The 18534-nt window shown below is 42.2% G+C and overlaps 1 protein-coding gene across 1 annotated transcript in view; it reads left to right on the top strand.

Moving 5' to 3' along the window:
• The window catches only part of LOC133159726 (anosmin-1), a 48562-nt gene that overhangs the window by 1469 nt on the left and 28559 nt on the right, over positions 1–18534 (top strand). The window contains exon 2 of the mRNA XM_061287036.1: positions 11341–11388. Coding sequence (XP_061143020.1) covers positions 11341–11388 — 48 coding nt within the window. The remainder of the gene's footprint in view (positions 1–11340; positions 11389–18534) is intronic.

The following is an 18534-nucleotide window of genomic DNA, read 5'->3' as shown; positions in this document are numbered from 1 at the left end:
AGAGGGAAAAAAAGACTTTGAAGCAACTAAAAGTTGACGTCAGCATCTCCCTAAATGATGTGAGGCTACCCTCCCCCCCACGCCTCCTCCGTCTCCTCCCTTGTCTTGTATACTCATAGGGGGGATGCTGTCACTAGTCTGCGGCTCCCGCAGAGGGACACCGGTGTAAAGTAGCTGCATTCTGCGCATGAGTCAGTGTGTGGTGTCACAAGTTGTTTTTCACACTCCGGCGGTCTCACTGTTCTCTCCCGGGGACACGGCGGAGAAAAGAAGCGGCCGCTGATCCTTCAGCTGTCTGTCCGCCGGGCTCGCCTCTTCTTTATGCTCGATGCATTTGCATTTGCAAGGCCCCCGTCCAAGTCGGGGCCATTGTCGGGAAAGCGTCGCCGGACCTGGGCACATTTGTAATGAGGCCTAATTAATCAAGAGGTCAAGGCTTTTGTCTTGGTGTCACTATGAAAGCGCTAATTGGACAAGTGGCAGTGCTTCTAAACGCGGGATAATATACATGATGAGTGAAGGAGTCACTCGAGTAATGAGGAGAGGGAGAGAGAAAAACAAGTGGCGGTGTGCAGCCAGAGGACACTGTGTTTCTTATTAAAGAGCAACTTGGCGAGAAATGACGAGAATTTGTTCGTGGGGTTGTCCAAGTTATTTTTTTAATGACTGCCTTGGGTTTGCAAAGTCACGACATTAAATCAGCCACCGGCTGGCTCGATAGCTGATCGAGGAACTTCCCCCTTGTGCACTGCAAATATTCAAGCGTAGAACCTCTCTGGTCCTACGCCAGTTGTTCCAGGACGCAGGTCCTCTTCCGATTTGGAAGTAATTAAAAAGGTATGTTCCTGGGTCGATCCGTCCCCACCCTTCGTGATTTGTGACAAATTTGTTTTATGAGCTTTGGCTGATTTGTTTTCCCCTCACCACAAGCAGCAGTCCTGCAGATATAGAAGTTAACTAGCATAATGCTAACCCACAAAGCAAAAACCATAGATGGGCTAACAAAACTAGCATATATCTCACTGTTGTAACGTAACGATATTGGAACACAAACAATGGAGCAACACAAGTAGATAGACAGTAAAACAATCCTCAAAGGGATATATTGTTTTTCCATCGCACAAAATGTCGATTAATTAATTCGATGGTCAGTCAAACTTATAGAGACATTTTTAAATTTATAATTGTCCAAATCTTCTGCTCTGGAGTAGCTCTGAACTACCCTGTATTGCCATTGGGACAGGTTGGAGCCTTAAAGTTTTCAAACTACAAATCTTTGTGTTATTTAGTCTAAACTGAAAGACGTTAGGTGCATTGGACTTCAGTGCAACTCGGGATAAACAAAGCAGCACAAGCGCCTCTAAAAATAGAAGGCCAGTGTTGATCATATGCAACGAATGCACATTGCTTTCATGTAGAAATGTGTGCGTGTTGGGTGTTCCTCATGGTCTTGTCAGCTGCAAAAACACATGGCACTTGCCCCCCTTGCCCTCTACCCCCCAATAAATGCCAACAAATGTCACCGTGTGGAGGGCCACCACCGTCTTTCTTGCAGGGAGGTCACCTTCCTGCTAAACGCCGGCGCCTGATTTGCGCTAAACGTGCTAAGCTGCCGTGTAGCGCTGCTGCAAGAGTCGGCGCGAACTGCAGGTGGATGCGCTTCGCAACGGCACGGGATCTCATTACGCTAACAGGGGCGCGGGTTGCTCAGACTGCTACTCTAATGACTAAGCTCTTAATTAGGGGGTCACTTGATATGTGACGGGGAGCACCTTTACACTTTAAACCGACAGAAGAAATCTGCTTTGTGGAGTCTGCTTTCCCATTTATTGTGAACATAAAAAACAAGTACATCTCTTTATCTGGCTATTTTCAAACATGTGTTCTGCACTGCTGCACTTTTATGGAACAAGTTGGGCTAATTTCCTTAATAACCACCAGACTTATGACTTGGCAGCTTGGTTTCTCAATCTGGGATTGTCAAATGACGGCACAGAAACACAATCATGTCAAAGCCAAATGGTAATAATAATACATCTTAGTGAGTTTTTGAAGCTAAACTGAGCTGCTGTTGGCACAGATTGGCATTGTCATGCAAATACAGTTAAGTTACACCTTGCAATTTATACGCAGAGCGGTGAAAATATCCTGCTCTTGTAGTCTCCACTAACACCATAACTAGATTTGTTGGCTATCACCTTCTAAATAAAAGTATGTTCTATCTCCGCCGCAGTTCAACTAAAGCGAATATTTGTAAGAAATGGAACCACTCCCCAAAATCAAGTGATTAGAACCAAAGTGTGACAAGTAGTTAATATCTCTGCAGTTCATTATCCTTCATAACTAATCGCTGGAACTGTTTCAAATTGTGAAAAAAAAGAAACACAATCCGTCTCCTTTAATGTCACTGTTAATCTATAGAACGTGTCACTCGTTGTGCTTTAGCTGAATGAGATATTTCACATGTAATTTAAAAATCTGTTTTTCATTCTCTGAATCATCTTCACTGGACTGACACTCTGAGGATTTAGCACTTGCAGATGCCAGTTTTTTTCCTAATGTGGTCAACTCTGAAGCTTTGTTTAAAATGTCAGAACGAAGTCTCGAGTACGCTTCATCCGTCGCTTGCCATCGTTGTAGACGAACTAGTGATGTCATAGCGGTTGCAAGAAGCAGATTTATCGACACGTCTCTCCACATTTGGGGAGTCTGTCACCCCCGGTATAATTGACAGTGGGGCAACACCCATGCATTCTGTAAATATTAGCCAAATGTTTGAGAGCAAGCTGGGAGGCATGCGCTAAGTGGACTTTCTGAAAGCATCAGTCTTGTAGTAGATTATTTATGTGAAAAGCAAAAGAAAAGACAAAAAAAAAACCAAGGAGTGTCCAGTCAAGTGCTTGTTAAAGCCATAAAAATTTGACACATTCAATTGAATGTTTTATTTTTGTAAGTGAAAGAAGTAAAAACACGTCGGAAAGAACCATTAGTCCTTGTTTGCGCCTTTGATATAAAATTGGTTTCAGTCTAAGTCAGACCTCCACCAGGGTTAGTCTCATGCGGATGAATGGGGGTCTATGTGGTTCAGAACTCCCCCCCACCCTTCCCACCATCACCCCACCTTCCCAGTAACCACTTTTAAAGCGTAGTACTTGCGCTTGTAAATCCGAGTCACACTTAAACGCTCGACTAGACAGTGAAGCTTTACTGGAGACAACTTAAACTCTACTTAGTGCTGATTACAACAAATTTCTTTCCAAATTTTCACAATGCACCTTCATAGACATCAAACCCCTGCCTAGTGATTAATATGATCAATTATATTCAGGACAGAAACCTTGACACTTTTGTAATGCGGTTGATTATTTTCTGGATTCGTATTGTGTGGATCTCTAGAGATCAAAAAGTTGTGAAAGGATTTCATTGACATTTGGTCCGTAGCTTTTTAAGAGTATGGTAGACCACAGGATGAACTGATTAACTTTTGATCGTGATCTGTGAAAGTGGGATTTGTTTTCAGCACAATAAATTGTCAACAGATTTGAATGGATGTTTGTTCGGACTCAAGGACAAATATTAAAGCCTTCTGATGTTGCTCAATAAATTAGGAGCCTATTCCAAGGAAATTTGGGCTGAAGCTTCCTTGGTATAATTCAAGGACAAGCTGATTCAATTTAAGCAATGTGGATCTGGATTACTTTTTAAAGTTTTTTCTCAGATTACTCATATTTGTTATGTTGCTGTTTTAAGACTCCAGATAACATCATTTTGTTGAATGAGTTGTAGATCAACAGTTTGAATCTAGGTAATATTGTTTTACATGGAAAATAATGTGATGACACTAGTTACGTTCTTAGAAGAACCGATAGATGTTTTGATCGTGTTGTAGCTAAGTAGCAAAGATCAGGATGATTTTCTTTTTCATGTAAAATGTCAGCCATTTTGTCCAAACCAAGACCGTTTGATCCATTGTGAAGATGACTGACTTCAATTCAATGTGGTCTGTAGTTTTGGCAAGGCCAAAAAACTAATTGATTGACAGAAGACACAAGGATGCTGGGTAATAATAGGTAGACGGACCTCCAAGTACTTCAAAGCGCCACAAATCCTAAAAGTTGTGGGCCTTTATTTAGGTGCAGCATATGTGCCCTTAAGCGTGTTATTTTGGCGAGGACCCCTCTAACGAAGACAAAGGACACACTGGACACCGCTCTCCTTTCAAGTCCTTTTCTCATTCTACTTCCTGCAAGGAATCTGAAGTCTAACGCCTACAAACATAAATCCTATTCAAATAATGGTCTTCCAATGTAAACTGAGTCACTCAATTCAAACCCACGAGGAACAAAAGCCAACTGTTTCTCAAAAGGTAGAATCTGGAGATAAAAGAGGTTTCAGAGACAATGCAACACGCCCCTGGCCACCTGCTCCGACTTCTCAGCTGACAAGCGCTGCTGTGTACCACTGTGATAAATGCGCTGTTTACACAAGTCCACCAGCTCCAGAAACAAACTACCTCCATCTCCTTGACCACCCCAAATAACACCGGAAGATATCTGGAAAACATTCACCGCTTGGGGTCCTTGACAGTCGGCACGACTGTGTAGTGTTCATAGTATGGAGGAATGTCATGGTGAGTCAGGGCGATGAAGTCCCGACCTATAATTATTCCCCGTCGTTCCCTGACATGGTGGGGTCAAGCCCTGGACAGCTGGGTCAACATCCTGCCGAGTTTCTCTGCTTCAGGGATGCTGTCACAGAACCAAATTAGATCCCTGGATGTGGTGCTGTCACTGCTTTATTGATGGATGAGGGAAGCCATTAGAAAGAATTAAAAGAAAAACTGGATGAATGATTTTGAAAGTGGTGCAGAGTCATGACAGTCTTAATAAATTACCGGTGGTGTTTGTTAGGGTGGTGCTCACTCTAACTTATTTTGCAAGAACCACTCGGAGACAAGTTAGTCGTTTTGGGCACCTGCAGGCGGAGAGTTCACTCGTCGCTGTTGTCACAGCGATAGTCGAATGAAGTCTAACTCTCGCTTCCCACAAGACCATCTTTATTAAGAGAAAAAGGGTGGGGGTGACAGTAGACTGAATAAACAAGTTAAAGCTCTTGACATCTAGGAAAACAGAGCAGGGGATGTTTTACGACATTGTTTAGGATGGGACAGACTTAAGTGGTTTATTACCGGTTACATACCAACGTAAGCATAAAACTAATCTACCTAAGTTATTTATTACCGGTTATATACATTCCACCATAATCATAGATCAAGATAGTTTGGAAAACCCTGACATCTCCCTCCTGTTTTATCATATGATTATGTGAACCCGATCAATCAAACATAAGTAAGTAAGTAAATATAAAGAAGAATAGCAAAAATAAAAAAACAATAATAAAAAAGATCAATAAAAACTGAGATCACAGCGGACGGGTTGGGGAGCGTGTAGGGTGAAACACGACAAAAACAACAAACACCGATAGCAACAACTTCCAGAGAAGATGAGGACATTCCTCAATACTCCAGATTAAACTTATTGTATGGTGGCCTTCGACCTTGTTGGCCTCTACCTCCTCTGCCCCTCTGGGACCCTTGGAAGAAGACTGTTGTATCTTCATCTAGGTCATTAACGTCTAGATGAAATACATCAGAACTTTTGCCTCTTTTTATCACTTTTTCAGCATGTCTGGCCCATTGCATAGTTGTTGTCACACTTGCAATATCTACTTCCACCAAATGTTTCCTCACCCAGTTGCCTATTTCAGGGCGGAAATTAGTAAGGAGCGCATTTTTAAGCTGTTGCTGATAAGCACTCTCAGCTGCATCATTGAATGGGATGCCACTATGCACCCTGAATTCTTTTTCAAATCTCAAGCGAAAATCATCAGTATCTTCCCCAGGCTTCTGTTTTATTCCTGCCAAATGACCATAATTCGCTCGTCTTTGAAATATTGTTCGCACTCTTTGCACAAGATCATTCCATTGTGCTGCATACTCCCCTCCCAATTGATTTCCCTCAACGGGATAGGGAAAAGGCCCTTGATTATTTCTACCTGTGTAATTTCCTCTAACCTTTGCCCAGTCTTTTCCCAAGGAAGACATTGCAGCTTCTCCTGCCTCATGTCCATTCAGTCTATAGGAATGTATGATGCCAGCCATGTCTTCTGCCCATTTTTCTGGGTCTTCAGCAACAGGGGTAACCCCTTCAACTGCTTTCCTTGCCTCTTCCAAAGTCCATGGCCGAAAAACATATGTATGTGGAGGTTGGCCTTCCCCTACAATAGGGTTTGGCACTTGGATCATTGGGCACACATCAACATTGTCTAAATTTTGGGAAAATCTAGCAGCAGTGGTCAAACTTCTTGTTTGTACAGGGCTTCTAATCATTTGACCCTGACCTTTTTTGCTGTTATATGGGGGAGGGCGCAGGTCTGTTAAGCTTGGATACAAGTTTTGCGCACAAGCGGACAACCCCTCTTGCTCCTCTGCTTGCGCTGTATCCGGGACAGTGCGCCTGCGCACTGTGGCCTCATTGTCTTCCGGCCTGACAAACATGGTCGCAGCCTCATCACTTTTCATCTTTCTATCTTTTGTCTTTTGGAGTTGTTCTCTTCTCTCTTGTGAAGCATTCAACCATATTTTAGCACAAATCAATTCTTTCTCTTTTCTTTTCTTTTTCAGTCCCTCTGACTTTCTATTCACACTCTCCTCCAGAACATCCACCACTATCTTCCACACTTCAACTTTCAACTTCCCTTCTACTCCATACTTTTTCTTCCACTTCGGCATGTATTGCATACAATTAACAAATTTACTCGCCATGTACTTCTCATCTCCGTCAAGAGCTAGGGATTTACAGTTTTTATTTCCCATCTTAATTTGGTATTTTAGGTTTATACAATTTTTTTTTTTTTTTTTTTTAAATTTATTCTTTTTCTTTGAGGATCCTCAATGCAAGTTTAAATTGACCTTTGAACAATTACTAGCCTGTATTATTTTCGTGGATCAATGCTAGAACTGCTATTTAGTCAATTTATCCTACCAGTCACACTTTCTCAACCACACAAATTTCTTATCCCTGCCAACGCGAAGTCCTCTTTTAAAAATAAAAGAGCTGCTTCATCCGGATAGGGGACTCTACAACACCCCTTCCTTCCCTGGGAACTAAAGACAACCGTCCAGTTACCCAGCCCTGCCAACGCGAAGTTGTCCCCTTAGAACAGCGGTTGTCAAATCAGGGTACACGGAGGTACGTGAGATTTGACAAAAATATTTTGAAAACCACTGCTCCAGAAGAGCCACTTCATCCAGAGGGGGACTCTACAACACCCCCTCCTTCCACAAGACTTCTTATCTTCTGTCTTGCCTATTTTTATTCCTGTGCACTTTTACGCGTTTCACAACAACACAATCCCACAACTTTAGGGCTTTAACTTACTTGTCTCCTTGGTTCGCTGTTCAGCCGGATCCCGTCAATCCACATCTGTCAGACGAAGGCAGACTTAAGATGCTGGCCCAGCGAAGAATTTCCTTCCTAGGTCTTTCTGTACCAGGTCCGGCTAAATGGACGCTGGCCCGTCGACGGTGTGCAGCGTGTCGTCCTCCGTCAGCCGGATGGCGGGTATGAGGGATCCCGGGTTTCGGCACCAAAATGTTAGGGTGGTGCTCACTCTAACTTATTTTGCAAGAACCACTCGGAGACAAGTTAGTCGTTTTGGGCACCTGCAGGCGGAGAGTTCACTCGTCGCTGTTGTCACAGCGATAGTCGAATGAAGTCTAACTCTCGCTTCCCACAAGACCATCTTTATTAAGAGAAAAAGGGTGGGGGTGACAGTAGACTGAATAAACAAGTTAAAGCTCTTGACATCTAGGAAAACAGAGCAGGGGATGTTTTACGACATTGTTTAGGATGGGACAGACTTAAGTGGTTTATTACCGGTTACATACCAACGTAAGCATAAAACTAATCTACCTAAGTTATTTATTACCGGTTATATACATTCCACCATAATCATAGATCAAGATAGTTTGGAAAACCCTGACAGTGTTTGCCTCCGGTCTACATGTCAAGGTCTTATTTACAAGTTGCCACCAACAGCAGATTGAGACCGTTTGTATTGATCATTCCTCATAAGTTAGTGAGCACCAACAGCGATTTAATCATCCCCCCCCCTACCAAACTAAACGATGCACTGGCGAGGAATAATTCACTTTTTAATCAACGCTTGGCCAAACAGAATGTTCCATTATACACAAGCAGTTGATGCATGCCCCGTCCGAGCTGGCGCTCATTTTTCCCCCCATGAAAGGAAGATTCTTCATTTCCTTGCCGTTTTCACTCATGCATTTTTCATTTTTATCTGCACTCTTTTTTTTTTTTTTATGAAAGATTCTCTGGAGACATGATCATACAATCACAAATTCCTTTGAAGCCATTTGACCAATACCCTTGACTCTAAAAGCTCGGCACTTACTGGCACTGGATGTCAAATTAAAACCCTTTAATGATAAATTCCCTCCAAAGGTCTCATGAGATTTTTTTTTCCTTCTGGATTACATTGTGGGAAACGGCTTTGAACTTGACATTGAACTTGAGCAGACTTTGCGCCTGCCGACCCTCTCAAGTCTGGCCGAATCCCGCAGCCTCGCAACGTCCACAAGTGAACGTCCGATCCAGGCTATTAACTGGAATGAAAGTCCTTTTATGACTTCAATTTGAAATTTCCCATCATATTTTTATGACCTATTCTCCCGGCGTATCAAATAAGACGAAGATAAGGCTGAAGCGACGGAATTTTATTCAACAATAGATCAAATGACCTCGTGTTACGTGGCAAGAGAATGATTTCCTCACTTGCCTGGACTTGCACATGGAATCAAACCATTGCATGGCAACAAAAAGGAATGGATGAAAAGTGTTTAATGAGGTGTCAACACACTGATTTAGAGCTATTACCTTGAGGCACAAAAGTAACTACCATTAAGAACACATGGCAGTGACGTAACCAGCCATACCAGCCTTTGTGCAGTCGACGCTAACGTCGTATGTCAGGACCAATATATATAAAGTAAGGACCCTCTGTAATTAGATTTGTTTTAAGATGCAATCAAATACATTAACTCATTCACTGCCATTGATGACTATGGACGTCAAAGTTCTATTTTTACCTGGACTGCTAGTTGAAAAGTTGAGTTTCTGAGCACAGGTGTCAAAGTCCAGTCCTCGAGTGCCGCTTTTCTGCATGTATGAGATGTTTCATTCATCCAACACACCCGATTCAAATGGGAATGAGAAATAAATCCGAAAATGGAAGGATCATGAAAGGATTTGTTGGTATGGAAGTCATTTGTGTTTATTCATATTGTATTTGGATTAGGTGGCTGGTCCACTGCAAATGTTCATTGGGCTGATTGACACGACTCACCTCACTGTGGCAGTAGGTAGAATACGACTCTTCATGCTTATTTGTTGAGCAACAATTTTGACCTGTCAAAATCTCCTGTGATGAGATGATCACACTCTGTTTTGAGAGACACATTCATTTAACACCCATGTTTATTATTGCTCTTGTGGAACTGCACTGTTTTGGTTTCGTGGCTTGCAAATGTATTTTTAGAAACAAAAGAAATAGTTTGCGGCAGCTGCATGAAAAGCCTCGCGTCTTCTTGTGTGGCTTGACTTTCGTGCCATGATTTATTTATTTTTTCTCGGAAGAAACCTGACAGTTTTCTATCGTGAGACACAAGCGTGACCTAAAACCCTGGCTGCTCTCAATCTGCTTTGCGCTAATATCAATTCAACGTATGCATCCGCAAATCCTCTTACGGCGCCTGTTTACCATCCGGCGAGGCCAAAAACATGTTTTGTTTCCCTCCCTCTCGTTATTTTCTTCTCTTTCATGTGCATCGGCTGCCCACTCCGTCTGAAGCCCCTTTAGCGCTCACCACGCAAACGCAATTAAGCCGGGCCCAGAGTGACAGCATCATTCCTCACAGTGATAGAAGTCAGGAAATGACCCGCTGCTCTCCGCATATTTACAATACCCGGCGCAAGACTGAGTACAAATGTTTGGCCCCCACCCTCGCGAGCGCAAGGTGGCACTTCCAGCGCAATTAGGGGGAAATGGTCGGTATCTGCAGCCCTCGCAGGCACACTGACATCAGTTCCCGCCTCGGTGACCTCGGGGACGTCTGTTGAGAGATCAAACGGCTCGTAAGAAGAGCCGAGGTCGCCGCGTTGGGCTGAAACTGACCAGAGGCTGGCCCTGCGGGGAACTGGAGTGCTGACCCCACTTTTCTGCTTGAGTTACACACACTTAAAGCACCTCTTCTGTGTGTGTGTGTGTATGCCGCATGGGAGTTGACCACAAAGGGCTTTGGCTTAAAGTGCGGCATGGCTTTAATTACGTACATCTTCAGTCATCTTTGTTTTTTTTCTTATTCTTTGTTGGACAAAAAAAAATCTGGTGACTGTAGAAACAAAATGGAGCAATATATAAGAGTCAGTATTGATAAACAGCACATACTTTTTAAAAGTGGTTTATTTATTTATTTATTTATTTATTTATTTATTTATTTATTTATTTATTTATTTATTTATTTATTTATTTATTTATTTATTTATTTATTTATTTATTTATTTATTTATTTATTTATTTATTTATTTATTTATTTATTTATTATTAGCTATGCCCTAGTTAGACTTTAATTCTATCTGTGCTGTGACCACACCCATAACAAAAGACTATAATACATTCATGATAAAGAAGAATTTGCACAATTGAAGGACTCTGTACGCTGCTGTCATTTTTTTGCAGAGGATAAAGAATATGTGCTCGTGAGTATTGCTTCATTGTCTGTCTACTTGTTGCTGCAAGCAGTACATGCTGCTTGTTGTTTCCTGCCACGGTTTAGTGATTGAACCTGAATCACAACTCAAGTCAAAAAAATCATCTGAGTGATGGTTTGTATTTGGAATAACTCATAAATCGGTACACTCGTGAGTGGGAGGTACCACCATTGCGGAAGAATTGTATACTTCAGTTCACAGAGAATTTCATAGGAAAACATTTTTCTTTTTATAGAGCACATGTTTGAGTTTGTAAATACAAAAGTTATCTGTCTATCCATCTGTCGGTGTACTGATCTAAAAAAAAAAAATCAGGTGACTCTGATGTTCGAGACTTAAAACTTAAAACAGAATCCTTCTGTGCTCTGATCCACTTTTTGGGTGCCCATGCCCTAAAGAATGTGTTAATTATGACAGCAATATTGTGAGTGCATTTTAATCTTTTAATAAGTCCATGCGGTGTGATGACAGGTGCTACTTTTCTCCACAGAACAACGGATCCTTGGTGTGGTGCCAGAATCACAAGCAGTGCTCCAAGGTAATGTGCTTTCACTCCTGTCATGAACGCGACGCGTGCGTGCCTCATTATCTTGGACGGGATAATACGACATAAAGTGCAGGAGCCACGGCAGGACTAGTTTAGTCACGCCTGCAGGAATCGCTCGCAGATATTTTGACGCAAAACCAAAAAAATCTTCACCATCCAGACATCAAATGATTCAGAATAGTTCATGTTGGGTTTTTCGGATTCTTGTTATTTGACAATGTGGATAAGAATGCATTGTCCTGCCCGCCGGCCCCTCCACACAGCCCCCCCAGGGCTTGTTTATGTTTCTTGCCCTCGTTGTGAAGAAGTCTGATATAAAGCTGCTGTTGACAGCTCGCCTGAAAAGATGGCGCTGACAGGACCCGTCTGGATCTGTTGACAGGGCCCTCGGAGACGTTTTGAGCGAGAATACTAAGAACGCTACGCCAGCACAGCGTGGTCCAATTTATGAAACGTGAACAATGCCCACTAGAGCTGTCAGAGCCGCTCATCTCCTCACACAGCGTGAAAGAAGAATTCAATTCTGTTTGGCTCACCTTCAAAATAAAACGCCTTGGCTGAGCAGAGTTTACACTATAAATTAATGTCTATACAAATTCATGTCAGCTAAGAGGCATGTGTAAAATATATGCAGTGAGAACAGAACACCCTTGTTACATGAATGTCGAAGCCAACCATCCATTTTCTTTCCTGCTTGTCTTCATTAGGGGAGCGGGAGGGCAACCAATCACAGCGCACAAAAACAACTATTCAGACTGACATTCACACCTATGAGCAATTTAGATTTGGCAATGAACATGTATGGTTTTGGGATGTGGGATTAAATCCAGAATACCCTGTGGGAAACACACACTTTCTGAGCCAGGAGTCAAGCTCAGATCCTGTCGACTGCGAGGCAGACCTGCTGATCACTAGTCCACTGCGCTGCCTGCTTGCAATACAGTATTCCCACTGACAATTATGAAAGTGTCACCATCATAAAACCTTTCTTTTGAAGTAACATTGACACATCATGTAAGTGTAAAAAAAATGTGCTTTGGAGGTGAGGTATTATTTTTAAACTGCACATTTGTCTGTATTTTTGCCCCTTGTCATACAAACTGTGGTTTAAGTCACAATTTTCCCAAAACTCTGTTTTCCATCGTATCATTTCATTGACATCAGAATTGTCCTCCGTTGCTTTGCTTTCAGATGTATTTGATTTATTTATTTCTGTTGAACAAAAAGTGTCAGTTTCATAACCTTGCAAAAACGTTTTAGATAATTTAATTTAATGACATAATTGCACATCCCCAATTTGTGCATATTTTTTCATTGCTATGCATAAACATCATTGCTGCACGTAAAAGAAAACAATAGCGAGGTGTGCAAAAATCCAAATGCAAAAATCGATACATCACTAGATTTATTGTATTATGCTTGAATTAGACTATTTTAAAGCCACGCTAGTTTCCCAACACAGTCCAAAAATGTGCCACATGTTTTGCCAAGCAAAAAAAAAAGTGTTTAAGGAATATTAATTTCATTCAAAATATATACATATATTTTTGAATCACTGCAGTGTATTTTCTTGGGGTTAAGAAATTGTAATAAATTCTTGTACAAATAAGCGGAGCATTTCGCATTGTCACATTATACGCACTATGTGGTACACCGAAAGTTGTAGTGTGTACTGTATGATTTCATTTTCCTTAAACAAATTTCCCTCTTACCCTCAGTGGCGTCTCTCCAGAGCATACATGCTGAGAAACTCAATAAATGATGCTAATTAAGTGGAAATGCAGGAAAAGGCACAGTGGCGGGCATACTTACTTAAACATGGCCTCACAGCTGGCGACAGTCAGTGTCTCGGCGCAACTTCCTTCACAAAAGCACCGTTGGAATTACCTGAGGAAGCAAAAGTACTCACATTTTGTGCTTGAGTAGAAAATAAGTCGTAAAAGTACAAATACCAATTCAGATCCTGAACTTGAGTTTAAAATTTCATTTATATCCAATTACCGCACTAAGTCTAAATTTCGATATAGTTTTTTAGATTTTTGTTTGTTTTATTAAGACAGATTTTTTTTTTTTTATGCTGCACTACCCAATAAGCAATGACAATATATTTTTCTGGTTATGTGAACTATTATTGCAATTTATTCAAATAAATAAGAATGATTCCAGAGATATTCAATATCCCTTTTTTTCTCAGGCTTTTCCAAGTACAATTCTGTGGCTACTTCCCAGCACTGTGACTCCCAAATGAAATTTTGCCGCAACAGTGACGTGCTGTCATCGTGTACGCATCGTCTGCATTACCTAGTGCGTTACGGCAGACCAATAAAATGTCCTCATCTGTGTGTAAAATGGTAATTTAGCAAAGGAAAGCATGTTGCCTGACAGCCTCTTTAGCAAATAATGGACTTTTATTTCTTAAATCCTACTGTGTCCCCTTGAGTACTTTAAAGTTAACAGCGTAGGCCAAACTCCTTGACGCTGTGAAGACTCTCGATTCCTTGCTTTCCACTCCCATGGCCAATATCGACTCTTGGCACTCGCCGTTCCCTCGTCATTCGGCAGTTTTGTTTTTGAAAGGGCCCTTTTTTTTTTTTCAAGCTGCTAAATCCAAAGTGCGGAAGAGTGCCCAAACCGAAGCAACTGTCCAAATGCTTTTCACGGCTTTGTGTGTAACTTGTGACTGCATTTAAATAACCAAGTGCTCTACAAATGTTGCTTTAATGGGTTTAATTGCATCCCAGGTCCATCAGGATGCAAGCCAGAGCTTCATTCAGGGCCTGGAGTCAATATTTGTTAGCAAACAGGAGCACACTTGAGGGTCTTGAGTTCCCACTGAGGGTCTGCTTGCTAACAATTGTGACAAATGCGGTACAGTGGCAATCTGTGAATAGCTCTGCAGTCGTTGATTAGCCTCTTCACTTCATGAAGAGCGCCCCGGTCAAACAGAGGGGACAAAGGCCGGTGGTTCCCCTGGGGTGGTGCAAGGGACACAAGGCCAGGCCAGCTAGCAACCATCACAGAGGGAAGCAAAAGTCAGGAAGGAGCTGCCTAATAATTTAGACAAAAGACACAGTGACCTCCCCGCTCCATCTGTTCAGCTTTTTAGGAACCCCCGAGCCTCCTGTTTCCACGCGCCTCCACAAAGTCATCACGGTCAACCTCGCATGCGGTGTCCGGCGAGTCGCAGCGGTTTCCTATTATCATGCTAATTGGCTCTCTTTGCAAAGCGGAGCGATTTGGCATTTGGGGTCTTTTATCGTGCCGTCACAAGTCCATTGAGCGAGGGGGACAAAGTTCGTTCTATCACCTATTGTCTCCCCAAATGCTTGGAGATGACCGAAAAGCCGGAGGTCTCCGGGGGCAGCGAGTTGAATATTAGCCTCGACGTCCATCATCCATCGCTCTTTTTATAGCTGACCATAAATGGAGTCTCAGTCTGCACAGAAGCGTTCAATCTCAGTTAGCGTGGACAAATTTTGCCATTTTTCTCTTGTGTAGTCTACCGCTTATATTTGGGTTGGCAATTTGTCACCGAAATTATACACCTCACGGGAGAAGCTTTGTCAAGCCAATTATCTTGAGCGACACGCACGTAACGACAGCCCGCTTTTGATTGGCCGCGATCGATTTTGAAAAATGTCAACTTTGAGATCCATTTTCAAAATCTTTCAAGTCTCTAAAGTCACGCCAAAGTGAAGGACACAGCTTCTACCTGTTTTTAATTTAAAACGCTTGGCCAAGGCAACTGAGTGCTGCGCCAAAGTAATGTACGTATATTTTCAAAAGCACACGTCCGATTCAGCTTCCACCTCTTTTCCTGAGGAAGTCAAGGTCGTCAAAGCTCTATTTGTCCTTTATAAAGAATCTATTTGACATTTTCATAACAAAAAGGTGGCGTGCTGTTTCTTCGGCGAGACTGGCCTCTCCATGAGTTATACTGTGTCGCCATGAAGAGAATTAAAACATCATTCGGATTATAACCTTGACTTGAGGCATGATGACTTTACCGTACCTTGCATTTTATTTACAAAGAGTCCGCAGAGAGGGGGGGGGGGGGCTTCAGAAGAGAACATTGTCTGCTCTCAGTTTTCATGGATATGTTCCACTTTCTACCAAAGCTTCCCATGCCACTTTATAAATAGGAAGCTTTCACGTGCACCCAAGAGCCTTTAATGTACTCAATGAGCCACCGTAATTTGGGGACTTTTGCGTCTGATTTCTTTTGGGTGGCATGGTAGTCAAGTTGTTATTTTTGATGAATTAATGGCCCATCCCAACACCAAGTGATTTCAAATAATGATCTAAAATGAATGTGGCAAAATACGAAATCTGTAGTGAAGTTAGTCCACCATGTTTCTGGCATGTGTTCCTAGCTATAGAATTTTGAGCTCGGCAGTGTGTAACTTTTTTCACAATTTCCGGCTAAACCCCCGTGAGAACATCTTTGGAAGTGCTTAATATTGAACAACAGTCTGTGGAATGCTACTGTGTCTCATTCAGGACATGTCTCTCAAAGCCCACCATCCTCCCAACCCCCACATCTTCTCACGCCAAAATAAATAGCTTGAACTTCCCTATTGAGTGTCTGCGAGGAGCAGAGTCTTCAATTATTCTCAACTAAGGGACGAAGTAGCCTCTGAGAAGGAAGCAGCCCTGGCAGCTTGGAAAGTGTGTCAGCGCCGTTTATGAGACATTTGTGTGGTCAGGTCGTCTCTGGCGGCCCGGTTGTATATCCCGCGACGCGGTTCGAAGGTGTGATAAAGTGTGTGCTTAAATGCACTTCAAAGCACCTTTTGGTCCAGTCGGGGCCAGACGTCGCTCTCACTTGGTCGTGTCGGCCCACATTACCGGCATCGACACCTCCTAGGGCTGTCTGGACCGGGGAGCCACCTGTCACTGTGGTGTCCCATCATATTCCCTGAATGGGTGGATTCCAGAAGTGTCAAAATGAATCGATTAATCAACCACAAACTGATGATCAAATTATTCATGTTGTGTCTTAATAATCCTTTAGAGACATTTTTAGAAACTAAAGATTGCCCAAATTTTCTGATTTCAGGCTCTCAAAAGTAATAAATATTAGATTTCTTTAGGCCTTCATAAAAGCAGACTGATTTATCTTTAGTTTTTTTTGTTCAATATATGTTTTGACTTTGAAAACAATGACCATCAGTGACATTCCTAGTTTTTTTTTCAATCACAAAATAATGCCAATTAAAGAAAATGTATTACTTAATAAGCAGTAATCAGGAAAAATAGCTTTTTTTATACAAATAGAATTGTATCTGATTATTCAATTAATCAATGGAATAATTAATTCTAAAAATATTCAATAGTAACAGCCCGGAAATGCAAGATTGATGTCATCAAAATCCTCCAACCAGTTGCAGGACAAAATGGATACGGGCATTAAATCGAAATTGGGTACTTTATTTACACTTGCAATGCAAATCCAATCTCAGATTCATTTGTGTTAGTTTAAGCCTATGTGTGTGCGTGGGTGGGTGGGCACAGGAGTGTAAACTCGGGCTGGTCAGTCCCAGCAGGAAGGAGCTGATCTGGACATGGTTGTTAAGTTTCATTGGCCAAAGAGGGGGTCGCTTCATTGGCTGCTATATGTAGAGCTCATTATTCACATGGTGGGTGGCAGAAAGTGGAACCCCCCCCCAGCAGCAAAAACCCAATGATGAGACCACAGGAGAGGAGGTGAAAAGACTGCTGCAGTTCAGACTTCTTCATTGGTCAAATCGATTATTTGACAGAGGGCCAAAACAACATGCATGGGTGTTTACAGACCCCGTTGAGATAACCCCGTCCCTTATATTTTCTATGTCTGAAGGGATTTAATGCCGTTGTGGGATTATTACAATGAAAGCTGCGGTGAAATCCTCTTTTGGACCCATTGCCCAGACAATCCGTTGTCATCCGGGTGTTTAGTCATCTTCGCATGATGAATATTGCCACATACAGCGACAGCGCTCATCCTCCTTGTCCAGGGTCCCAGTTTTGGCACACTTCAGTGACAAAAATATACTCCTCGGTTTGTTGATATTTTGCCACTGAAGCGTCGACGGTTGCATTTGCCGAAGGGAAGATTAGATCCCAAGGATCTTAAAGCTGATGTGCTTAGCAGATGCGAGCTCACCGATTTATCCCAGCTGCTGTAGCCCTGAACCTCGAAGCGAGATGCTTTAAGGATCAGGGAAACAATGTGTGTGCGTGTGTTAAAGACTCATGCATTTTTTTTTTTTTTTAAATGTGAAACCCTACAAAAAACGAGTCAACCAAATCTGGCATTTACTGCTTGTAATATGTGTAGTGTACTCCAGATGACATAATGATATCGCCAATTGTGACACAAATATCTGATGTAGTACCAAAACTGCGGATCCGTGACTGCGAGAAAATACAATGTGTAGTAGTATTTTTTTTTTCTGTGGAACCAATCCTCAACTATCACCTATTTGCAGTTTTTGTGTATTTGGTGTGAGGGGAGTATGTTGAAACCAGATATCTCCTTCGATAATTTTTGTTTGTCTCTGAGGATCCCAGTTTAGCCTGGGTTGTTACTGGAGAGTCTTGGCCAAATGTGCATAAAGTAGCGTACATCCTCACTTGATATGCTAGCTATTTATTTTAAAGGGTAATGTTTGAAATGATATTAAACTGGCAATTTCAAAGATTTTTTAGAAAGAGGCTTCAGTTAATTGTGTTTCTTTTTGTTGCTATAAAAAAAAAGAAAATCAAATTACGCTCGATTATCTGCTCTTAAAATGAAACGCTTTCAACCTTTTGAGCAAATGGAATGCATTGAAGCGCTCTGACAATGATCCTGACAAACTGAGCTGCCACTTCTGCCAGGAGCCCAACTTGGGAGGACAAGTCGGATTAGTGGATTCGAAGTGTTTCTGCGACGTGAATAAACAAATGGAGATAGTGATGGAATGTGTCTGCAGCGTGGGATTAGACCCCCCCCCCCCCTCCCTACTTCCAACAGCGTTCCATGCCTTCTTACATGCTGTTGCCCAGACAGAAGCCTCGGGCCCCGTTTCATTTTCGATGATGGAGGACAGGATGACAGTTTGTCTAGTTTGTTTTATCCCATCAGGGGACACCACACTGGGTTGTGTTTCTAAC

Source organism: Syngnathus typhle, linkage group LG9, assembly GCF_033458585.1.
Source record: "Syngnathus typhle isolate RoL2023-S1 ecotype Sweden linkage group LG9, RoL_Styp_1.0, whole genome shotgun sequence".
Classification (NCBI taxonomy): domain Eukaryota; kingdom Metazoa; phylum Chordata; class Actinopteri; order Syngnathiformes; family Syngnathidae; genus Syngnathus; species Syngnathus typhle.
This window is presented reverse-complemented; position numbering and strand designations above follow the sequence as displayed.